This window comes from Diceros bicornis, chromosome 19, assembly GCF_020826845.1.
Source record: "Diceros bicornis minor isolate mBicDic1 chromosome 19, mDicBic1.mat.cur, whole genome shotgun sequence".
Classification (NCBI taxonomy): domain Eukaryota; kingdom Metazoa; phylum Chordata; class Mammalia; order Perissodactyla; family Rhinocerotidae; genus Diceros; species Diceros bicornis.
The window spans coordinates 5,198,935-5,224,184 of record NC_080758.1 but is presented as its reverse complement, the minus strand read 5'-3'; the positions used below and the strand labels follow the sequence as shown (position 1 = coordinate 5,224,184).

At 48.7% G+C, this 25,250-nt stretch overlaps 2 protein-coding genes across 3 annotated transcripts in view; one reads left to right on the top strand and one right to left on the bottom strand.

Annotated features, from left to right (window-relative positions):
* Positions 1 to 2,478, top strand: part of VAPB (VAMP associated protein B and C) — a 48,032-nt gene extending 45,554 nt beyond the window's left edge. For both annotated transcript variants that reach the window (XM_058562411.1, XM_058562410.1), the window contains exon 6: positions 1,678 to 2,478. In XM_058562411.1, coding sequence (XP_058418394.1) covers positions 1,678 to 1,836 — 159 coding nt within the window. In that variant the 3' untranslated portion in view covers positions 1,837 to 2,478. The remainder of the gene's footprint in view (positions 1 to 1,677) is intronic.
* A 15,029-nt stretch (positions 2,479 to 17,507) lies between these two features.
* APCDD1L (APC down-regulated 1 like) overlaps positions 17,508 to 25,250 on the bottom strand; it is a 52,298-nt gene continuing 44,555 nt past the window's right edge. The window contains exons 3-4 of the mRNA XM_058562412.1: positions 24,342 to 24,894; positions 17,508 to 18,930 (exon numbers count right to left, since the gene is read on the bottom strand). Coding sequence (XP_058418395.1) covers positions 18,160 to 18,930; positions 24,342 to 24,894 — 1,324 coding nt within the window. The 3' untranslated portion in view covers positions 17,508 to 18,159. The remainder of the gene's footprint in view (positions 18,931 to 24,341; positions 24,895 to 25,250) is intronic.

Genomic DNA, 25,250 nt, shown 5'->3' with positions numbered 1-25,250 from the left:
TCATCATGCCATCCAGCCTTGCAGAGTAGGTTTTCACTCTCTGGCCAGCATAGCACCAGGTTCATGTAATAAATTCATTTCCGTTGACTTTTCCTTCTCCTTTATTCTGACAATGTAGTAGCTATAGGAGAACTGACAGTGGGAAATGGCATCATCTTCTTTCTTCACAGTAATCTTGATTTGCCTCATTCAGTAACTTCTTTTAGTATGGAGTAAATTATGAAGCTGACACTTTTATTTTTTGGCTAAAAAATCTAAGATATGCCTAAAGCTTCTCCTTGAGTGTATTTCTCTTCAGAAACAGTTCTGTGCCGTTTAGAGTGATAAATAGTTAGAAATAGCTTCTGTATAAACCCAATAAAATAAATGCTGTATTTTGCTGTGCCCATTTTTTTTTGAAGTTAATCGAATAGCACCAGTCATTCATCACTGTGCAGCGATATTGGCCATGCCCCATGAGCAGAATATCTTTAAAATATTGTCAGACCAATCTTGACATTAGAAGATTCTTTATCCTGCCAAACTCTGATTTCTTGTTTGTGTTATTTCATTCTTTCATTTGGCCAACAAATTTCCTGAGGCCCTACTCTGTACCAGGCACTGTGGGTACAAATACGAGCAGTCCCTGGCCTTGAAGAGCTCCCTGTTGACCAGGGTAGCAGGGGAGACACAGGCACAAGTACTGACAGCTGGTGTGATGAGTGGTCCCATGGAGATGGCCACAAGTGCCAGAGAGAGTCAGCTTGATGGGCGGCTGCCTGTTGTCTCCAGGACCTACTAGGTGCTTGGTGAATGTGAAGGAGTTGGAGGAAAAGAAGAAAGTGCAGCTGATGTGTGGGGCTAGTAGATGGGGTAATTAGCCAGAGATCTAGCTGCATCTGGCCCAGAATAGAAAGACCTTGATGCATGCCCTGTTTAGGAATGTAGGCCTGGCCTCCGGGGCAGTAAAGGAAGAAGTAGTTTATATTCCCTACACATCTGTGTAGTTGGAGGAAAAACATGGACAGGTATCTTTATATATATGAAAAAGAATGTTGCTTCTTTGATGGGAATTCCATGCATTAAGTAGAAAATTTTTGAGATCTGTCTACCAAGTTCAGTCCCATTTTAATATTCTAGATATCACATTTTCGCTTCAGCAGTCTGCATGTAACTCATCAAGTACCGACTGTGTACAGTTCTCTACACTTGAAGGCTTCTAGGTCCCCCACTTGGTAGTTTCTTGTGATTTTTATATTTGTGTCCTGGGAAATGCCTATCATTTCAAACATCAGTGATTCGATTAGGGGAGCCTGTTCAGTAGAGGAAGGATAGTGGGATTTGGGTTGGATGTAGGAGAAGAGGAGCAGCTGGAAGACATTGCTGGAAAGGTGGTTGGGGCCCCGGGGCAAAGGGCCTGGCTGACCCTATGAAGAGATTTTTTTCAATAATTATGGGGAACCGAGGAGTGCCCTGCTTAGATGTGTGGTATAAAAAGGGACCTAGCAGCATCATGTATGGTGGATGGAAGAAAAGAGGGGCTTCTGACAGTATTTTCTCAGTGACTTCAAGCCAGTCCCTTCTTCTTCAGTTTCTCCATTTGCAAAATGAGGAGATTGGACCATATCATTAATAGCCCACTCTGCTAAGTTGATTTCTCCTTGGATTGCTTTTGAAATGTGCATTTGCCTCCCGTAGGAAGAAGATGAACTTCGGATGAGGAAGACTGTGCAGAGCAATAGCCCTGTTCCCGCATTAGCCCCGGCTGAGAAGGAGGAGGGCCTCAGCACCCGGCTACTTGCGCTGGTGGTTTTGTTCTTTATCGTTGGTGTAATCGTAGGGAAGATCACCTTGTAGAGGCAGCATGCGAAGGATGGTAAATGGGATTGATGGATCCGCCATAATCATGGGATTTAAATTTATCGTAACCATGTGTAAAAAGAAATTAATGTATGACGACATCTCACAGGTCTTGCCTTTAAATTATCCCTCCCTGTGCGTGTACGCGCACACACACACAAATATAACATGTAACAATCTTTTAGAAAGTTAAAAATGTATACTAAATGATTGGGGGAAAAGAATGATCCTTATTAATGACAAGGGAAACCATGATTAAATGACAATGGCATGTTGTAAATGTCATTTTAACCATTTGTAGCCTTGGTACATGTTGCTGGATTACCTCTCTAAAAACAAGACGCTCTTCCTTGCCTGTTGGTGCTGGCCCTTGGGGAGCTGGAGCCCAGTGCGGCGGGGAGTGCTGTCGCCTCCGCGTGGTAACCCCAGGCTGCTCACTCACTCCCCGGCTGCTTCCCCTCTGCCCCGGGCACCAGTTCCTTAGGACTGGTGAACAGAGTCAGAAGCTGAAAAGAATTGTGCTGTGGCAACATCAGATCTGCTTGTCAAGAGCGGGAGGCGAATGTCGACTGATTGACCCAACGTTTTGGAAATAAAAGTGCTTTGTTCTCTTTAAGGGACCAAGCTCAATTACTTTGGTTCATGTAGTAAGATTGAATTGTTATTCAGAGATGTTTAATGCATATTTAACTTATTTAATGTATTTCATCTCATGTTTTCTTATTGTCACAAGGTTATAATTAATGCTGTGGCCTAAAACTCACCTGTGCTACCTAACGCCGGTGGGTGAAGCTGGCATTGCTGCTGGAGGTTTGTGGGCCCCTCTGTCCATGGCGGTTCTGGGCTCTACGTCCATGCAGAGGAGTGGCTTATTTGACTGTTGGGGAACAGCTGCCGGGAAGTGTTTTTCTGTGTAAATAAATAACTGTCACAGAAAGGGAAATTCTTAGTAGCAACAGTCAACTCTGTGTTACCCTCTTGAATCTCCAGAGAAGAGTAGCTGATCTTCTATCTTGTTCTTTCACGGCCCCCAGCCACCATTCATACTTCCAGCACACGTGCCCCAAGTCTGATCCTGACCTTTCCCGTGTGGCCCTGGCTTGGGATCAGGGCGAGTGGGTCAGGCAGCAGAGAGTGGGTCAGGAGAGAGGGAACCAGCTGGGTGGGGTGGGGGTGGGCATGGGGGTGTGAGAGAGACTCTTCATATAATCCATCAAGTAGTAATTGAGAGTTTGTGAACTAATTTTATGCCGTAAAAGACCAATCCAATTCTGTTTGACTATGTAGCATCTTAAAAAGAAAAAAAAATTAAAATAAAGCCCCCAAATTAAGAGTTCTTTTGTCATTTTGTCACATTTGCTATATGGGGGGAGTTATTATTTTTATCAACATTATTATTTTGTCATTAGAAGGTTGATTTAAAAATGAGCCCTATCAATGAGCAATATATATATTTAATGATTTAATTACATATATTGATATTTGGTTGGCTTCAACTGAGAGTATAAAAATAAAACTGCTGAAAATCATAAGCAGCTGGTCTCCCTTGCCCTCCCATTGTGTTGCCCTTCAATTAAAAGAAATCTCTCTTCTGGGTCGAGGAGCCATGCAGAAAAGACGAGTGAGAGGTATGCCTGGTGTGGCTCCTGTGTGAGGGTGGGTTTTAAAAGACAGATTCATCAGAAGGAAGACAGTTCTTAGAAGTTATACACCCAAGTCACATTCCTCTGAGCCTGGCTGGGGCAGAGTGGCCTTAGGTTCTGGGTCTGGTGATCTGGTCAGGGACCAGATTGGGAGGTGGAAGTCTCTGATGGTCTAAGTAAGTAACTTTCCATCTTCATGAAAAGAGGTTTGCTATACATCCCAAGTACTCGCAGTGAATGTTGAACAGACCTCGTTCTCAGCCACATACCTATTGCTCAAACTGCATTGAGCATGCAGACGTAGAAGGCTGCCCAATTAAAAATTACTCCCCAGTGTCTTTCACATGTGGATCCAGGTACTATGAAAGGGAGTGAGAAGTCTGAGCTGTGAGGCTTATGCCTTCTGCCATTTATTTTCTGTAAATGGACTATAAAATTTGTCTAAGTGTAGGAGCTGCAGCAAATTAATGTTTATATAGCTTCCCATGCTTCATGGTACTGAGGAGAGTGATTAGGAGGCCTCAGACAGTCTACCAGAGCAGGGCTCTGCAAGCTTTTTCTTACAGGACGTGCCTGTGTGTTCCAGTAAAACTTGATTCACAGAAACAGCTGGCGAGATTTGGCCTGTGAGGCTGGAGTTTTCTGGCACCTACACTAGAGTGACTAAGTTCTTAAAAAGAGTGCTTGGGATACCTACTCTGCTTAGGTCTCTGAAAGGGATTTAGTGGTCTGTATACATCTAGGAGAAAGTACACAGCTTCTCAGAGGATGTGGGCATTTTGTTTGTAGCCAGAAATCAAAATTTAAAATCCAAAGTTGTCTTTTCTTTCTAACTAATCATCCTATGAAATCTCGGTCCCTTTTAGAGGTTAGGACTTGGTGAACACATTAGTTTGTGGGGCTTGTTGACTGAGTGGAAGAAGGGAACTCCCCAGGGAGAGAAGGCGGGTAATGGTGGGAAGATGGGATATTACATGTCATCCTCGTCAGTGAAGAATGTGTCAGAAGAGAGCGTGTGTGGAGCAAGCGCTGCTAAGGTTCAGGGACCGTTTGAAGAGCCACAGACTCTCAAGATCTTGACGTGGAGAAGCGTGCACATTTTGGGTGTTTTTTTCTGGAATGGCAGAGTAAGGCAAAGAGGTGAGTGTGTGGTCCTGTCACGCGGTCTGTTCTGCCCTGAGAGGATGAGAGTCAAATAATCGGAATAAACTGGCACAGAAGGAGTGGGGCTTAAGCTGGCGAGGGTGCCAGCCAGGAGTGTGCCTGCGTGGCCGCTGTCAGGCTGCCTTCGTGCCTGCGGCCTTGGTAACTGGTCTGCAGCGCCTCCGAGGGTCGTGCCCTTGTTGTAGAAGTGTCCACCACCGAGCTCGCAAATACCTAAGAGGTGTGAGCAATAAGAGAGTCCAGTATGTTTTTATTGATTGAATTTTTAAATTGATAATTGAAGTTCCCTTGGCACAAGATACCTCTTAAAGACAGCGGTATTATTTGTAGGTGTGAGGACCCTGCTTTAATTTTTTTTTCTTCTCCTAGTTTGCATGTTTTCCCTCTCTAGCCTAAACTGCTGGCACCAGCAGTAATAAATACTGATAAAATCAAAATTGATTTTACCAGTGGGCAGTTTATGCCCAGAGAGACGGCTTATACCTACATAACACAGAAGGGGAAAAATGAAGAACCTCCAGTGATCCGTGAAAACCTAAACGCTTTCAAACAAATCCCAGGAACAGAATTGCTATCGAAAGATATCAGTGCCGGACGTGCAGGCGGTGTTGAGTCAGATATAACTGAATGCAGTGATAGCTCAGAGCTAAATAGCCTTTCAAATTAATTTGAAAACAAGCTCTGTGTGTGTGTGTGTGTGTGTGTGTGTGTGTGTGTGTGTGTGTGTGTAGCATATGTACCATATGTAAGTAGCTTAACATTTTTCAAATGGTGCCTATATTTTTTGCACACACAAATCTTTATATTTGCAAACTCAGAATCCATGCCAAAATACAATGCCATTTGTCATTTTCAGTTCCTTCTCTAAAGAATTGGCCCATTTACAAGTTTCTGGTTATGGTTTGTTTGTGAAATTCTTGGTTTAAAAGAAAAAAATAAGGAGCGAGATGGGACTTGGGCTTCAAAGTCACCTTGAACACTTGAATGACATTTAATCTCTGAGACTTTCTCAGGAGGCCGCTGCTTCCCCCTGCTGGCGGTGGCAGTTCACTGAAGGGTGTCTTGCTGGGGGCATTCGGTCTGGAGCGGCCTCCCCTGCCCCTTCCTGTTGAGCCCATCTGGCTCCAGGAGGAGGAAAACTGTGGAATCAGTCGGAAGTTACCACTCTGAGGAGTCCTATCTCAGTTAAACTTGGGCCATGTTTGCTGTTGCTGAAAGTGAGTGCTTTCAGAGATCAGCAGAGGTGGAGTTGTATCTAGAAAGTCCCCTGAAGAGACAGCAGAAGGATGACTCCACTTCCTGGCACCTGGGTCTCATAAGGCCTGGATGGCTCTACAAAAAGGGCAGCCCAGAGCCCGCACGTGCCCCGTGGGGTGTGGGCTCTGCAGAGCTTCCCTGGCCTGGTTGGATTTGGAGAAGGTATTTTTCTTTAAACCTTCCTCAGACAGAGCTGCTTTGATAGGGATCTTTTAGAGAAAGTTGCTGCTATAACGCTTTCTTCACCCTGTGCAGAGCATTTCCAGTGCATTTGCTCGTTGAACTTAATTCTCATGGCAACCATGACCCAGGGGATGAGGGCTCTGTTTTGCACATGAGGAAACGAAGCCTTCAGGAGGTTAAATTGGGCAACTTTTTAGAACCTCTCGTTTGGAACGAAATCAGTCTCTAAGAAGCCTGCTTTGAGGACCTAAATCGCTAAGACTGTTTCAATTGCAAAAATGGCAGAAAGGAACAGTGAGCAGGGCTCTGGTGAAATAACTCTTAACTGATCCCAGCTACTCTGACCACTTTTGTACCTTTTTTGTGCTTGCCTTTATACCATTTGCAGTTATTTTAAAGATAAAGTAGAATCAGGACTCTCAGATGCTTTTTATTTTTCTTTTTGAAACTAAACACACTTCAGACAGTGAAGAATTGTGTGTTTTCCATTTTTTCATTGCCTGAAGATGGCTGCCTGATGCTTCTGGGGAACGAATTTGGGGGCTTTAGAAAGAAAATTACCAGTCTGTCTCAGCAAGGTGACGATGAGAATGCTTTCTGTGGAAGCTTTACATAACTTGTAAATTAAATGTGAGGTGAGGGCAGTTCATTAAAATGGGTATCACAGAAGTGGCCTGCTGAGGTTTAAAAACAGCCGAGCGGCTGGTCTCAGACCTCTCCCCGCATTAGCGCTGCGCTTCTCTGGGAAATCATCGAGGGCAGCAAGTAATAGCAGACTCTGATAAGGAGCATCCGTTAAGAGGTAAACTTGGGAGGCTGTGAAAATAGATCTCCAGTGAGATTCACACACCCATTTACTCCTGCGTCTGAATCCCATCAGCCACGTACCCAGTACACGAGGCTCAGCCTGCAAGAACATTAGTTGGGGCACGAGAGGCCACCCACCCCCATACCGAGGAACCCAGACCGCCTTCTGTGGGGTGTTCTTAGCTATATCTACGCCACTGAAAAATAAGGTTTTGTTTTAATTTATTTTCATCACAGAGGTATTTTGAAAAATTCAGAAGGCATGAACACACGTAAACAGTTGTGTATTAATAGTTAAAAGTGAAACCGGTGGAGGTGGTTGAGAGGTTGTCTCAATTAATATAATGACTTCAAAGTTGTTTCTTAATGGAATTAATTCATTAGAAGATGTCTGCATCGAGTCTAGAAAAGAAAGAAAAAGCTAGCAACAAAAATATAGCTGTTATCTAACTTGCCATAAATATTTGCAATTATGATACCTTGGAATGTTGCCACGATATGGATTGCTTTGATTAAAAGATGTCAGTTGAATAAAACAGTACTGTGGGATAATAGTTTTCTGCTGCTAGATAAATGCTGATGTTTATCTTTAAACCAGCAAACATTGATCCTGTGACAATGCCCTATTACAATTACTTGATTATACCGCAGGGTTGATGTATGTCTGATCATTTGGCTAATGGATGTGGGTGCGGGCCTGAAGCTGGCGCAGTCTTGCTCCTCTGCTTGCAGTGTGATGAGCATCAGGGGCAGGGCAGGCTGCTGCCCGAGCTCGTCTCCCTGATGCCCAGAGCCTGGCCCGGCCCAAACAACACAGGTTACCTTCTACGGTTTGTTTCCCTTCAGTAAAGCCAGCTAGGGGAGACAAATCAGATATCTTAACACAGTTTCATTAAGGCTTAGTGCTAACAAGAATGCGTAGCTTTTTGTGATTTAAGAAGATGATAAATTAGCGTGCATGTTTCTCACATCGACTCGACGGTTTTTCATATAATATGAAAAGGTCTGGTTCTTTTTATGAACTGGCTGCCTGCATTCCCATCTTTCTTTTGTATTTTAGGAGTAACGTGAATTCAGCTGTTACCCTCTAGTGCAGCATTCATTTAAAAATATTTTTTTCCATTGACTCTCTTACTTGGATTCAAAGGTCAGAATTTATTGTCTGTAATACTGAGACCATGTGTACAAGAACTGCTTCTTGCTTTTCATCATTCACTCATTTAGCAAACATTTATTCATTTACCTTCTATATGTTAGATGCTGTATGAGATGCTGAGAAATTAATCAATGGGAGTGATTTGTTTTTGTGTTTTTCATTCATAAGCAGCCTCAGTAAGGTGATTCAAGCTTATACGTAGAGAGAAAAATGCAAAATACATTTGGTTCTCGTTTCTGTTGCTAGTGTTCCTTTTTTAAGACAATTTATAAACTGCTGCCACTTGGAACTTCCTGTGAGAAACTCAAAATGATCTATTTAAATGTTTCCTTCACCTCCTCTCTCCTTTGTAGGATTGAAGTAGTTTCAATAACGCATGTTGTTCTATCCTTCTTGATATCTTTCTCCCTGTCCTGAAAAAAGGTCTCTGCAGTTTGTGATGTGTTTTTTTCTGACTTCAATGTATGTTAACATTTTAGGAATGGAGTATTTTAAGAGATGTCTTAGAATGCTTTAGTAATCATAATTATTCTTTTATGTATTTTAAGTTGTATTTCCTGTTTTGACATGGAATTCATTTAAAAAGTTGGTGCAGGAAAGGACTCTTTACCATCATACATTTTGGTTGTCTGATAAGTATGAATTCATGGTTTTATGGGTGACTTGACGTATCCCGGTGGGAAGGAGTTGTATTTTTGCCATGTCCAAATCAAAAGAGCCATTCACAGCATGTTCTCACATGTTCCGTATCAGCCTGATGAAACCTGCCCTGCCAAGGCATAAACTTTTGTACTAGCTGTCTCCGTATTATGTTCAATAAATTCTGTGCTCTGAATATATTTAAAGGATGCTTCAGTGTAAAATTATTTTGAATGAATGGCTTAAGAACATTTAGATATGCTTTAGGGAACATACTAGAGTCCATCACTCTACTCTTTCATGACTTCTTGGGAACATAAAATTGGCTTAAATGAAAAATCATAGATATTTTGTGCCAGAAAACAGACTTAAGGGGTGACTTAGGTCAACTTCCTCATTTTACTGGTGAGGAAACTTTTGCCCAGGTCGCTCAGCATGGGCGCCAGGCCCACCTTCCTGGGCTTTCCTCTTGGAGGAGGAATGTGGTGTTGATTTACAGAGTACTCGCCGCCCAACTCCAAACGGTGGAGTGGCTTCTGCCTTTGAGCACTGGCTGACGGATCTCCATCTTACAGTGTTATCTTGTTAAAACATTAATGAACACATTTTAACTTTGGGGAAAGTAGCACATGCAAACGGTTAATACTTCATACGAGACCAAAGGTTAAACAGCACAAAGTCAGTTTTCCTCCAAGCCCAAACCCACATCCCTTCTCCAGAGACGCCAGAATTTCCCATTTCTTGTTCGACTCTGTCCAGAGATCCTCTGCATGTATGTCTGTGTCTGCACAGCCCTTGTGTTTTTTTTACACACAAGCACAGCACGCACTGCCTGCCCTGTCGTGCGTGTTGCTTTTTGACTTTGTAATGTGTCTTGGAGATCATTTCATGTCTGCACACATCTTAATGGCTCTGTGGCTTTCCTCTGTGTGATGGACCCATAATTTACTTAACCAGCCCTGTACTGAGGCGCATTTAAGTAGTTTCTAGTCTCACTGCTGCAAATGCAGATACCCCACACCCCCCATAAATGAACAAGAATATCATAGGACAGTTCTGGGAGAGCACGGGTTGCATCAAAGGGCGCCTGCGTTTTAAGTTTTACGTACCAACTCGTGGTCCTGGCACTGCCCGCTTCCCCACGCCTTCACCAGCACATTGATAGTCTAGTTTTTTGATCTTTGCTCATCTGAAAAGTGCACACACTTTCTTAGTTTTAATTTGCATTTCTTCGCACGAGGTTGAACACTTTTTCATGTGTGTAAAGGCCATTTGAACACAGTTGTGAAGGTCTGGAGTGAGGTGGAGTTGAAGGAAATAAAGGCTTACCACACGAGAGGCTGGTGACGGGACAGCAAGAAGGGGGGTTCCAAGGACATAGATTAATGAACGTGGAAATGGGAATCTGCAGTATTTACTAGTAGGAAGATCACGTGCAGTGGAGGGTATAGACGTGGGTTGGCCGGGGGAGCCACCCTTTATGGCCCGGCACTTGAGCTCTGACTCGACCTATGCTAGCAACCTCACGACTGCGCTAGTCTGCACGCGTCGTGTCACTCTCGCATTCCCAGGGGTCCTTTTGACAATGGTGTTCATGGAGGGCACCAATGAGGAGACAATTTTCAGCATCCCAGGCCATGGGGAGCTTCTCTAAGAGGGATGAAGATGGTGGTCATCTTTAAAGGGTTAAAATCCAAGCTGTGAAATAGAGGAGTTTTCTAAACAACAAAAGGAGCTGTTCTGAAGGAGTAACCACCCTGATTTGCCGTTATCTTGTTAGTGCATCAGAAGACAAATCCGCTACCTGAGGATTTGCCAGGGTCCTGTAACGGGGGTGGCATACCCCATCAGAAACTGGAGACACACTCAGAAGTTGCACTTCAAGTCTACACTTCCTTTTTTTCAAGTAGAACTTCTGTTTCTATCTTCTCAGCAATGTTTGACTGCTAAAATCACTTTAAAGGAGAAAAAGTAAAAATTTGGAGAAACACAAAATTAGTGTTACAGACTTTTTGAAAAATGTACGTTTATGCTGCTTAAAGTTAAATGTTAGAAAAATGTGTCTGGAAGGCAGGAGGCGTTTTAAAGTCAAGCCAAGACCCATTGTTATATTTTAACCCCCTCCTTCCAGTCACATTGCTAGTCCTAAATGTGACTCCAAAACATAGGAAGTATTTTCCATTAGTAATAATAAAACCATCAGAGAGTCCCCATCTAGTCCCCGTATGAGTGGGGACTCCTGGCCCACAACTGCGGTCCCCTCATTGTCCTACTTTGGGCATTTTCTTGGTGTTTCCCTCAGTCTCAGACATTAAGGATGAGCCCAATTTCCACAGACTCTCAAATGCTGTCTCCTCCCATCAGCTGGGACTGCTTGCTCGAAGGCACCAGCACCCCCTTCTCCACCCAAAGTGTTTGAAACCTCCCTTAACATAGTCCACCCTTGGGCCGGCCCCGTGGCTTAGAGGTTAAGTGCGTGCGCTCCGCTACTGGAGGCCCGGGTTCGGATCCCGGGCGTGCACCGACACACTGCTTCTCTGGCCATGCTGAGGCCGCGTCCCACATACAGCAACTAGAAGGATGTGCAGCTATGACATACAACTATCTACTGGGGCTTTGGGGAGAAGAAGGGGAAAAAAAGGAGGAGGATTAGCATGGATGTTAGCTCAGGGCTGATATTCCTCACACACACACACACACACACACACACACACACACACAGAAATAAAACATAGTCCACCCTTTGCTGGATTGAACACTGTTTGATGGGAAGGTCTAGGTTTTGTTGTTGTTGTATGTGGTTTTGTTGTATTTTTCATTTTATTTTTTACCAAAGCATTTCACGGGCATCGTGTAAATAGCCAGATAGTTCTAACAGGCTCACAGTGAAAACTAGCAGACCCCTTCGCCCTGGGCTTCCACTTCCTAGAGGCAAGTCCTTGTGTCTTCTGGTGTTAACCTCTAGATTTCTGAATGCTGTGGCTATATTACTTTTTCTTGATTTTTTACTTCTAGATATCTTTCTTAGAAGGAAATCAATAGATAATAAGGCCCTAGCTCCAGTAACCTTTCTCTCCACCCCTATCTGAAGCACAGTTTCCTTCCCTCTCCCTCGCATAGTGTTATGTCATAATTTTTGGCTACTATATCATAATTTTCAGTATCCTTTTGCATAATTAAGTTTTAAAATATTGTTTGCAACTGTGTCTTGTGTGTTCTAGGATTATATTTCCCTTTTATACATATCCCCTTTCTCCCCTGGAGTTACTAAATGTCACTGTTTTGTTTGCTGTTTCCAATGTATCTTATCAGGAATTCTGCCCCAGATTCTCACTGAAGTGTAAACTCTTCAGTACATGCACGCATCAGGTGATCTGTGATTTTTATGTTTTTTCTTAGAAAGATCACTCCTGGAGCTCCCTTCTCTTTCTCCTCTCTGGACTGACTGCTCTAGATCTACTGCACAGCTCTCATCCCAGAAAGACCCTTCATTCACTGTTGTCTTGGGAACTCCCTTTGTCCTCTTCTGGGTTGGGTCCCCTGTTTTCTGGATCTCTGGCTTCCTCTTTCTTGGTTTACTACTTCATTTTGGTGGAGAACATCCTTTAGCAGGTTTCTGAGAAAGGAGTACGTGGGAGATAATGTTTCTGAGAACTTGATGTATCTGAAAATGTTCCATTCTGCCCTCCCACTTGATAGTTGTACTGGGTATAAAAATCAGTGTTGGACATTATTCTGAGGAATTTGAAAGCATTGTTCACTGACTGCTAGCTTCCAGAGAAGTCCAATGCCATTTTAATTCTTGATCCTTTTTTTCATTTCTAGGAAATTCTTCAACTTTCATTTGATTTTTTTCTGCTATCGTATTTATAATTTTCAAGAATTCTTTCTTTTCCAGTTACTATTGTTTGTTTACAGCAACCTGCTCTTGCTGGATGTATCAAGTTTTCTTTTCACTGAGGATATTATAGTTCTTTTGTTGTGGTGGTTCTATAAGTTCTTTCTTTGTTGTTCTATAAGAGGGAAAAATGGTAGTGGTCTTTAAAAGTTTAACCTTTTCACTGAGGATAATATAGTTGTTGTTCTATCCCCTACATTATGTGCTACCTACTAGTGCCTTTGGACTAGGTTTGTGTCTCTCTCATTTTGGAGGCTCTGCTCAAATGCCTGGTGATGCTTGACTGTCCTTATATATTTATGAGTGAAGCACTAAAAAGCTGATGGGGAAGCTGCATATGTGTAGGTGGGATTTGTTGAATGGTGGGTTTCTGTGAAAGCTAACTGGGTAGGGACATAACAGACACCTCCTTGGGGAATTTCTAGCTGTCAGAATCTGTAGTTGGTTTGGCCTGGGCTCATTTCTCTGGAGAGGAATCTTCCAGTCTCCTACCTGGCAGCATAAGCCTGGCCACCATCTCTCAAGGAAAAAGAGGCTGTGCAACCTCACTGTCTAATGTGTAGAGTGAGTTAGTACCTCTATGTTCAGCTTGATATCTTGCCCTGGACAGTCTCCAAGTCCACAGATCCCCTGATCAGTTTCTGGTGTCTTACAGGGATAAGAGAGAGGGTCCGGGGGTAAAACCACTTCGACATGCAGACGTCAAATGGTCCTCCTGTTTTCAGCCCCACTGCTCTCCTGCCTCTGAGGTGACTTGGGCCACGATTTCCTAAGCGTTTGTGGCACGAGTGGACTTGATTCTGAGCTCCACCCCTCGACCAGCCTGCCAGCGCTTTCCTTTCTGCTTTCCATAATCTGCTGTCAATGATAAGTTGCCCATCAACTTTCCAGATTCCAGCATTTTGCTGACATCTCTTGTTGGCTGTGTTCTCTTCTCCTGTGTTTATCTGTGTGACTTTGTGCCTTTTTATTCTTTTCCCATAATTTATTGGGACTTCAGAAGGAGGCGGAGGTAAAAGCATATGTTTCTCTTGGCCACTTTAGCAGGAAGCCTGGAAGGCCTTCCTTCCAAGGCACCCAGTACAGGACCTGGCTCGTGTTGGTGCTCAAGACATAGATGCAGGACTTACTAAATTGACACCGTTGATTTTAACAGAAGCAATGACCACCTAAGTTTTCTGTTAACTTTTTTTCTCCTGAGGGATTAAAAAAATAACAAATATAGGAGAAAGAGTAGTAGGTTATTAATTAACAACCCCTAGGAAATAAATAAGACATCATGGGGAAGAGACCCATCCTCACTGAGAGTGTTTTTGCTTAAAGCCTTTCCTCTTAGAACACATTGCTGATGCCTCTTGAATCACTTACTAGTTATGGTCTTTCCAGGTGTCAGGGCAGGATGGCTCCAGGAATCACCAGGTTTCAGCTCATTTTGCAGGTGAGGACACTGAAGCCGAGGGCTTTACAGCTAAAGATGGAGAGTCTAAGGTGCTTGCATGAGGCCGAGGGCCTCACTGTCTCCCTGACCTCTGTAGGTTGAGAAACCTGAGATGGACTCTCAGGCGACCCCGTGTCGCCCTGTGGCAGCCTCGTCCAGGACAGCAGTTGCTCCCAGTGCCTGTCCTGGAGAAAGCCTGGCTGGAGGAGAACCACAGTTCTGGGTTCTGCTCTGCCCATCTTATTAAAAAAAAAAACAGCAACATCAAAATCCCAATTTAGAGTGTGTGGTTGTCAACTTGATGCTTGAATTCAAAGCTCCAACGAACTCTGAGAGCGTTTCCTCAGTTAACAGTGTTGATGGAGCCCCTCCTAGGTGCCAGGGCCGGTCCACACCGTGGGGGCTACAGTGGGGAAAAGACAGACAAGGCCCTCTGTCGAGGAACCCATTGCAGAGGAGAGAGGCTGACAGGAAATAAGAAAACGAACGAGGAGTGTATCTCAGATCCCCATAAGTGCTGTGGTGAAAATAAAAGGGTCCGAGGTGGGAGTGGGGTGGGCAGAGCCGTCCAGGCAGAGGGAGGAGCTGGTGCAGAGACCGGGAGAGGGAGGGACCGGGTTCGACGTGATTTAAGAATAGCAGGGGCTGCCCGGCCGGGGTGGAGGATGGAGGTGGAAAGGAGGTGGGAGGAGGGTGGGCCTGGAAGCTTGGAGGTTAGTTCTTGGGAACCCATGCTCACATGAACGTAATGGGGGTTACGCGTGTGAGAAGGAGCCGGCCCCCGCGCTGGGCCCCGCTAATGGCTGGGCTGCGGCTCCCTCCTCTGCGTCAGGAAGTGCTGTCCCCTCCCCGCCAGCCTCCTCACGCCCGAGTCACGCCTGAGTCACCGGGCCCCCTGAGGCCGGCCGAGCGCGGCAGCCTGCGCCACGTTAGCCGCTTCCTCAGGCCAGTAGCACCGCTGGGAGATTAAACACATTCGCTTAGAAGAAGCAAAGAAATAACTTCTTTTGATAACCAGCATCTGTTAGCTAATGGGCCTCTGAGAGCTGTATACAATTTAAACTTTTTATTAAAAAAAAAGCTCATTTGCTCTCCCGGGAGCTTGCGCTATGAAATTATAAACTGCACGGGCTTTTTTTTGCCTTTTAAACGTGACTGAACATACAGTGGAGACCATTAATTCTGTTTTGTTTTGTTTTGTACTAGAACTATGGGTTTTACTTTGCTCTCTTTTGATTAAAGCTATCTCAGGTATTATGTGGAAGGTCCAGACTCACGATGAGTAAAGAAAGGTGGGTGGGTGTCCGTGGGCCTAACCCTGGCCCCTCGGCCCCAAACTGACCCCTCCTCATCTGAGCCCCGAGTCTGGGGAGCGTGGCCTCTTGCCGGGGAGAAAAGGCCTGTTGTCCCTTCTCCAGCCTTGATATGTTCTATCGGCATCAACTGCTCCAGAACAGAAGGCCCGGGGGGCGGGGGGCACCTCAGTCCAGTCAACGGGGCCAGGAACCTTCTCTCTTCCCAACACATGCCTCCTAATTAGAGGTGGCTCACGCTGAGTCCCACAGAGCAGCTCTGAATTGCTTTCCCCAGATACAAAGAATCCTACCCCTGCCATGGGAGCAGAGCCCCGGAGGACACCCTGAGATGGAGGCTCAGACCTCAGCCCGTGGGGCCTTGGGCAAGCCCCTCCTCCGCGCCGAGCCTTAGCGTCTTCAGGTGCAACAGGCAGAGTCACCCTCACCCGCACTGTTGGGCCTCCCTTGTGGGACACCGGACCTGGCATGAGCAGCGACCTCGTCACAGATTCTGGGGTGAGGATTAACTGGGATCCCCAGTGTTTCATTACCCAACCGTGTTTACTGAGGTTCTGCCATGTGCCAGGCATGGCTGAAGCTACTGGAAAAGATGACAGTGACAGACTTTACCCAGGGAGCTGGCATTCATGGTAGAGGAGGCAGAGAAGAAGCCTGAATAAATCATTTCAGACAGTGATAAGTAAGCATTTTAAAGAATGTAAAACAGAGTGATGGGATAGACAGGAGGACAGAAGAGAAAGGGAGGCTGCTTTTTTGGGATGCTGATGGTGGGCCTCCCTGAGGAGGTGACATTCACTCTGAGACTTGAATGAAAAGAATTGAGCCAAGCTTCTGAAGATCTGGGGGAAGAGATGTTAGGCAGCAGCAATGGCACATGCAAAGGCCCTGGGGCAGGAGGCAGCTTGCTGTGATCAAGAAACAGAAAGAAAGCCAGTGCAGCCGTGGAGTGGGGAGGTATGGCTGGGCCTGGCAGCCATCAGTGAGCGAGGAGTTGGGATTTTATTCAGAGTGCACTGGAAGCCCCTGGAGAGTTTTAAGCAGGGCAGGGCAGTAGCGTGAACTGAAGGCACATAACAGAGACAGCAGAGTTTACCTTCACTGGTTTTATGCTCCTTCACATGTTCTCTGGAAGACACTTCACTTCCTTTCTTTAGAATCATAATCCCCTTGGTTGACTTTAATAACCAGCAAGAACATTTTTCAAGCTGTTTAATTTTATTAAAAGATTCAAATTTGATGATTAATGATGACATGGTTGCCTCAAGCCTCGGATACAAGACTTGCTCAGCTGTGGACACATTATCACCACCCACCCTCATCGCCACCAAGAACCCCCACCTCAACGCAGTCTGAGACCGTAAATAATCTAATTATTTCTTGTACTTTGGTAAATATGCCAAGAACACTTGTAGCTCTCTGAGACCTACAGAGAATATTAACTTGGTGGGTTTCCTTCGTTCTTTTTTTTTTTTTAAGAATGGGTAGATAAGTTAGAGCAATTTCAGTGGGCTGATTGAACCCCACACAATCTAACGGAGGACAAGGTCTTCCCTCTGAAAGCATCATTAGCCTCGGACACAATTGTTCAAGATCTGTGATGAGAGCCAGAGATGGGAATCGGGTGGAGGAAGGAGGGGCGAATTGTGGGCACAGGGTCCTGGAAACCCTGGAGCTCACCAGGATGCCAGTTAATTTTGCAGTGTACAGACGAGGCCCTGGGAACACAGGCAGGGGCCCTGGAGAGGCACAGCCTGTCCCCACCTTGATGGCAGCCCTCTGAGCAGAGGGGGCCATCAGCATATTAGCATCATGGCTACCAGGCTGCCTCCTCCAGATGTTGCCGTGTCACCTGGTGACCCTGACCTCTCCCGAAGGTGGCCCCAAAGACACATTCGGAGGTTTCTCTCCCTCCTTGTCGGTCAAGCAGAGGGAATCTTGAAAACAGAGGACGCCTGTGTAGGGCTAACTACAGAGCACGTTGGTGTTACCACTATCATTAGTATTAATTACTTTCCAAAGGCTGGAAACACCGCTTTCCTCGCAAGCCCTGCCCCCAGCAGCCCGCCCAGCGCCGGCTGGTGTTTGGCGTGGGCAAGGGAGGCTGCGTGTCTCGGCTCAGATGGAGCCGCCTTGCTCGCGTGCTGGCCCGGGGGGGGGGGGGGCTGGATTTATGCGCACGCAGTGCTGACAGCCTGAGGCCTGACTTGCAGAGGCACAGGCAGCTGCAGACACGTGCCAGCAGTCAGAACTCAAGACAGCGGAGCTGCCCCTGAAGAGACGAGCCCTCTGCCAGAAAGCTGAGAAGCACTGAAAGCCTGAAGCAGCATCTTTAATTCATGGCTTCGGTTTGAGTTTGTTTTGGTAAATTCAAATTAATAATCTTGAAACAACCACCCACAGACTCGGCAGAGCCGCAGCGGCATCCCCATGCAGAACCTCACTTCCATTTCACAAAATCCCGAGGGCGCAGGGAGAGAAGGGGGTGCTGCCAGGCAGGGAGACCCCGTGTGGTCCAGTCCCCAGCGGGTCCTCAAACTGCCCACGAGCATTGGGAGTGAGCCTGTAGAAACTCATCGCAATTGACATTGCCACGACGCCCAAGCTCGTGGGCAGAACTCGAGTCGCTGGCCGTGGTGTAGACTTGGCAGGAGCTGAGCCGCCGGGACACAGGCTGAGCTGACAGCAGCAGGGCCGTGCAACCGTCCACGACAGAGTAGGGGAGACGACGGGCCTTCCTCGCAGGGGGATGGACGAGTCTGTGGGAGGGGGTCTGCAGGGCCGGACGGTGTCCCGAGGAGCCGTCTGGAAGTCGACCAACTTCATAACCTCTCCAGGAAGGCCAGCCCTAGAACCAGGAGCAGGAAGGGGAGAGTGGCCCCCCGAGGACACGGCCCCCCACCACTGAGGGGCTTCTGCAGCTGCGGCCTGGGCGGCGGGGGCCTGGAGAAGTCCCGGGCCTCCGCGTCACAGAGCACCAGGGGCGCCTGGTAGGATGTGGGGCGCTTCTGGGGGGTGTCAGGGCTGGACCCGTCCGTGGGCCTTTGTCCGATGAAGAGAAGGCTCTGCCCGAGGGGGTCTTGCTCCATCTTGAAAAGCTCGTACTCCACGTGGGGGAGCCTGATGCCCAGCGGCAGGCACCCGTTGGTGGCCGTGACATCCCGCTCTGTCCCCAGGGACCAGGCCCCCGGGCCCCCGCAGCTGCTCGGCTCGGAGAAGCTGAGCATGGCCGTGGTGACCTGGTCCATGGGGGTCACGTGGGCCCGCGTGACCTGGAACACCAGGTCGGTGGCGCCCCGAACCTTGGCGGACGGTGTGCCCCTGGTGTAGCGGCCGGCCGCGTAGATGGTGAAGGTGGGCTGCTGGCAGGCGGGGTCCGAGAAGTGGTGGTAATACCCTTCCCAGGAGCGGTTGTGCCCGTGGAAGGTGAAGAGCCTGGTGAGGAACAGCACGGCGGGGCGCACCTCGCACCCGGGGCTGACCCACTGGCCGCCCAGGCGCAGGGGCAGGGCCACCGGGGGGGGCAGCACAGGGGGGTGGTGCTCGTCGGAGCGGGCAATGAGGCCGCAGGCCGGGCAGGGGCGGGCGTGGTGCTGGCGAAAGACAAGCAGAGAAGCAGTGACTGTCTGGGGGGATAGGTCAGGGTGCCACCTGGAATGGGGGGTGCCTGCCCATCGGTCACCCATCTCCCTCCACTCCCTGTATCCCACCCCCATGGCCACTCTGCTTTTCTCGGACCTCAAGAAGCTCCTCTCTCCTCCGGGCCTTTGCACCTGCTGCCCCTTCTACCTGGAACGCCAGGCCGGCTCCTCATCCTCCAGGGCTCAGCTCAAAGACAGGCCTTCGAGGGACGCTTCCAGACCCCACCACGCACAGCAGTCCTCAGGCCTTTCTGGCTCCCACAGAGGTGTCCTCCCCTACTTCCTCTTCTCTCCACCCCTCCCCCTTCACCGACTGTCAGCTCCAGGAGGCTGGGACTGTCTATCTGGGGCTGCTCTCTCCCCAGGGCCCAGCACAGTGCCTGGCTCCCAGCAGACGCATGCTGATTGAATGACGAATGAATGAAGGGTGGATGAATGAGTCCGTGAGAAACGAACAGAAGTCTCTTGGAATGAGAAATGCGGTGGAGGTGCCCTATGTCTTGGGATTTGAAAGAAGTTGTCCTTTCCCACACCCAGCCTGCTTGGTCCTGAAATTTGACCATTAAAGTTTATGATCTTTTCTTTTTTTTTTTTTGCCGAGGAAGATTAGCCCTGAGCTAACATCTGTGCCAATCCTCCTCTATTGTTTTGTATGTGGGGCACCTCCATAGCACAGCTCATGAGTGGTGTAGGTCCATGCCCGGGAACCGGGCCTGTGAACCCGGGCCGCCGAAGCGGAGCGCATGGAACTTTAACCACTCGGCCACGGGGCCAGCCCTCAAGTTTACGATCTCTTTCCTGGCCCGTGGTTGCCCTCCCCCACCCCCTCACTCCTTTAGGTGCTTCCTCAGGGCCAGGAACTGCGCTGAGCACTTCTCCTGCAACTGTTACACATCACAGCTGAAGAAACTGGAACTCCGGGCCGGGGGCTTGCCGAGGTTCTCAGCCAGCAAGTGGCAGAGATGGGCCAAAACCCTGCCTGTCTGACCGCCCTCCTCCCCCTTTCTGTGCTGAGAGCCCCACTCTCCTCACGGCAGTCTGCAGCCTCCGGATGGAGAAGAGTGGTTGTCATCTTCAGAAATTGCACCTTGGAAGGTGAGCACCGTTCCCTCTGCTCTTTTGGAAACTGAATGTGGTGACAAGGACCAGGAGCCTTTAAAAGACTCGTGCCCTTGGAACCCCACTGCTTAGAGTCGATGCGAAGGAGGTAGCTGAAAAGTCGCAGTGAGTTACGGAGCAAAGATGTCCATTGCTGCGTTATTTATAATAGGGAAAACTGGCCGCCCCAGAGCTGCCAGGTGCAACCACAGCCCTCCGTTACCGCAGGCTGTGCATCGTTTTCCTCTCTCTTTGGCCTTATTTGCAGTTGTTCCTGCCTTTCAGAGTCTCATGAGCTGAGTCTACAGTAAAACACATCAACGGGCAACAGATGCTAAACCAAACTGCATGGGAGTAGTCAGGCTGCATTTTGGAGCGAAAAGGCTCAGTAGGGGCCAAAAAGGAACCAGATACACACATCTTGGTGTTTTTTTGTTTTTTAAAAGGAGCTGCTGCCCAGAATGTAGTCCACAGCATCATTCTGAAAGGTAAATGTCCTTGGAACAGCCACTTGTCACAGCAAGGCTGACGAGGGAACTGGCAAACATCCCAGGTTTTGCCATTCCAGAAGGAAACGTGGGGCCAGGGGCACACTAGGACAGACAAGGGAAATGGGGCATCTTGGGGGTCCAGCTGGGAAGTCAGCTCCATTATTTTTTCTTGCCCAAAAACAAAAGATTTCCGCAGATTGCTCCTGGGTGAGTTTCATGTCAAACAAGCGGCATTTGGGAATTCTGGTTTAGAAAGAAAATATCGGATGATTGAGAACAGTTTTTTTTTTTTTCTTTTTTGGATTGCCACATTATAAGCTCTTATGATTTACTTCTGTGATGAACCTAAACGTAGCTTGATTTTCATAATATAGAAAACTATATTTTTTTGGTTTGGGGTATTTTGACCCAGAGGACTCGAAGGCAATCTGAAATGCTCGTAAATGGCTGCGGAAATGTTTGTGACGGAAAGAGGTGAGCAAGTGGGGTAGTTAGCTGGAGGCCCCGTAACTGGGATGATGGCTGATAAAAGTCTACTCTAATTTAGGCATTTTGACCCACATTCCAACTGTTGTCACACTAATGTGAATTGTGAGGACATAATGCATTACATCAAAATAATCCCAGGGCCGCCCCCCCACCCCCCGTCCAACAGAGAGATCTTCTGCAGACAGGGCATTTGGGGGTACTAGTTGGTAATTTGGGGCAAGCGGTGTTCTGCAGAGCAGAAACAAATTAAGAACTAAGCTTTTAAGGTGAGAGAAGGGAGAGAAAAAGCATTCTCTTTTCTGATGCTTTTGAGGGAGATGAAAGAAGGTACCTGTCTCTATCAAAAAGCGTCTAGGGGGGCCGGCCCGGTGGCGTGGTAGTTAAGTTCGCCCGCTTTGCTTCAGCGGCCTGGGGTTCACAGGTTCGGATCCCGGGTGTGTACCTAGGCACTGCTTATCAAGCCATACTGTGGCAGGCGTCCCACATATAAAGTAGAGGAAGATGGGCACGGATGCTAGCCCAGGGCCAATCTTCCTCACTAAGAAAAAAAGAAAATCATCTAGGCATCATTCTGTAGAGGTCCAGAGTTGCACGTGTTAATAAACGAGGCCCCAAGCCGGCAGAATTCACACTTGTGTGGAAGCCAGACTCTTACTGGTGTAAGCCCATTACATAAAGTTATTTCTCAAACAGCACATAACAGTTTCTAGTTAACCCCCAGAGGTGACACCAGGCTTTGGTGATTTGGCTAGAGTGCTGACTGACTGATTAGGATTCTATATCCAGGCAATGAATTTGGGGTTCAAATTGGTTTTAAATTAACTTCTAAAAATGTCCATGTTTACCGTCTAGTTTGGGTTGTGGGCAAGGCTCGGCCCCGGAGAGCATAAGGTAACGACTAATTCGTTACCTGGGGAGTGACAGTGTTTCCTTCTTTGAAATTACCTTTCTTTTTATTTTCTGGGGAGGGGGCAGTTAGCGAGCAGATGTTTAATTTAATGTCTGTACATCTGGCACTGCTCACCTACACATTCCTGTGGGTTCTGCTTCTCAACCACAGTGCAGGCTGCAGTGGCCACACGGGCTGCAGGCGGCGGGAGAGCAGGAGTCGAGGCCCCACAGCCCTGCCTGGGGAGACATGAAACTGTCAGCCTCCGCGCCCCGGGGGTCCGCCTCTCTGCCTTCAGAGCAGCCTGCTGTCCTAATGAGGCGGTGGGTGCCGGCAATCACCCCACCACCAGCGCCTGCTCCTCTCGAGTAGGATTAACATAGCCTAGAACACTGGCTGCCAAAACGGGAATAATTTTGAGGTCACGAAAAGAGCTCAGACTGATTTTTCTGATTATGAGAACTTCTTGTTGTGCTGCTTCTCTGCTACTCAGATCCTGAGTTGGGAGGGGGGCAGGAGAAGGAGAAGAGGGCAGATGGGCTCATCCTCAGTGCCCTCCCTCCTCCTTGGGATGCTCTCACAAGCGGCTGCTCCCAGGGGTGAGAATTCATCTGGTTTAATTCCTCGAGTGTCTAGTACACAGTAGGCACTCAATACATGCTAAATGATGTGAGGGTTGCCTAAGGGCTCAAAGAGCATTTGACAGGGACACCTGAACTCATCCATCCATCAATTTGTTCTCACTTTACAAAAATATTCCTTGGGTACCTAGTACAGACATTCTTAATCTGGAGTCCTAAGCTGACTTCATTTTCTCTAACCTCTAACCAATAAAAGTTAAATTTTCTTCTAATTGTAAATGTAGGTAACAAACCCCTGTAGCTTCCGGAAACTCTGACTTTGTGGTCTATCTCGTATTAACAGGGTAGCAGATAATGGAAACGTTATTTACAATCATCACTACTTTGAAATTAGGGAGAATAAAGAATTCATATTCATAGTATTCCTGTGTCACAGATTAATGCTTTCAGACTTGGGTAACTATTTTAATAGAATTGGCTTCTGATGTATTTTATTTTGATTATTTATTTTTTTTGCTGAGGAAGATTGCCGCTGAGCTAACATCTGTGCTGATCTTTCCTCTATTTTGTGTGTGAACTGCCGCCACAGCATGGCCTCCGACGAGTGGTATAGATCCATGCCCGGGAACGGAACCTGGGCTGCCAAAGCAGAGCCCGCCAAACTTAACCACTAGGCCACAGGGCCGGCCCCTGATGTATTTTATTTAACGCTTTTACAATCATTTTTCTGAGGAGGGGTCCTTAGGTCCGCCAGCTGCACTGGAGATGTCACACGCTCCATCTCGTGCTGGCCAGGCTCTGTGCCGTGTGCCTGGAGCACATTACAAAAATGACGTTCAGTTTCTTTCTCTCTGTGTGCTCATCCGGCAAGACAGGGCTACCAGGTCCTTCCCAAATCGGGACAGTACGTTGGTGATGGTTTAATTTAAAATTTAGGTTCATCGGCGTAAGTGAAATTCACTTTGGAGTGTGTGTTGCGGGGGATGCATCTCAGACAGGGCAGCTCCCTTTAGACTGCAGCCTCCTGCCCACAGGGTGGTCCCTGGACCACCTGGGAGCTTGTGAGAAATGCAGAATCCCAGGCCGTGCCCCAGACCCTTGGAACCTGACTCTGCACGCTGAGAAGATGCCCAGGTGATGTATCATGAGCACTGTCAGAGGCCGAGAAGCGCTGCTCCCCCCGACATTAGTGAGAAGGGACGCGCTCAATGCCTCCGGCTCCAGGTCAACAAGGAGGTCTATTCCCCACACGAGCTTTTGAGGGGGACCTTCCGAGGGCTGTGTGGCCGCCCAGCAGAGCCCTGGAGGAAGGCTGCCTTTCCTGAGTTCATTTCACCAACATTTATGGGCCTCCACTGTCTGCCAGACCCCAGGCTAGGTGTGGGGACACAGAGGGGTACAGGCCCCGCCCTCGTGGAGGGTCTAGTTCTAGAGGGAGAGAAAGGCAATAAACAAGTAGACAGTGCAGCCCAGGGCATGCTGAGTGCTGGGGAATGTGCCAAGTGAGGGTTGGAGGGGACACTGGTGCTGAGAACTGAGGAAGGTGAACCTGCCCAAGCCCACGTGCCCAGCAGGGCGGAAAGGGACCCTCCAGGGCCCACGAAGAGGATGTCAGGAGGATCACACGTGGGCAGGCTGAACAGTGGTTCCTTCCGGAAAAAGCCAGCCCTGTAGAGACCTGAGAAAAGATGTCTCAAGCAGAGGGAACAGCATGTGCAAATGTCCTGAGGCAAGCAGACCAGAGTGAGTGGGCAGAGAGGGCCCTGGGCAGGGACCAGATCACACAGGGCCTGCGGGCCGGGGCCCCAGACTCACCAGGGCGCTCTGCAGCGGGCGCTGGTAGCCGGTGGGCCGGTAGTGCCGCCTCTCTGCCCGCTCCGTGTGGATGTCCCCCAGGTACAGCTCCTCCACGAGCTGGGGCCCGGCCCGGGGCTGCGGCTGCAGGTGGCGCTGCACGCGGACCAGGCTGAGCTCGTGCATGCTGAAGCCCAGGGCGGCCGTGCAGTCCCGCTCGGCCCGGGCGCTCAGCAGCTCATACAGGGCCCCGGGCAGCCAGGCCCGGGCGGGGGGCAGCTGCCGGGCGCAGGCCCGGCCGGCCCGCGTCCGGTTGAGGCGCCTGGCGAGCTGGAGCAGGGCGCGGCGGCTGTGGAAGACGACGCCCACCTTGTGCAGCTGGTAGTCGGCCTCGGTGGCGCCCCGGGTGACCCAGGAGGCGCGGCGCAGGCGCAGCTTGCCCTTGATGAGCAGGGAGTGGGCGGGCTCCCGGCACGCGGGGTCGGCGTAGTAGAACTGGTGGGCTCGGAAGAGGTGGGGGCGGTAGAAGGTGTAGAAGCGAGTCAGGAACTCCGGGCCCGGGCGCACCTCGCAGCTGCGGGGGCGGAGAGCCGGGGTTGGGCAGAGCAGTGGGCGCACGCGCGGGCCCTCTCCCCGGGCTGGCTCCACGCCCACAGCCTCCACCTCGGGCCTCAGCTCAGCGCTGGGCCCCTGCAGCCTCAGTTTCCCTGACTCGTCCGAGCCCCGCCTGTGGGCTGCGGGCCTTCCACTCAATGCCTGTGGCCTCAGCAGAAGCCTTCCGGTTCTCCTTCCATCCAGTCCCAACTGCCTCCTTCAGTGGACATCCTCCCTCGGGCCTGGGTCCTGTGGGTCCTGAGGGTCCCTACTGGCCGGAGAGGCACGCAGGCTTTGCAGCCAGAGGACCTGGGTTCAAATCCCATTTCTGTCCCC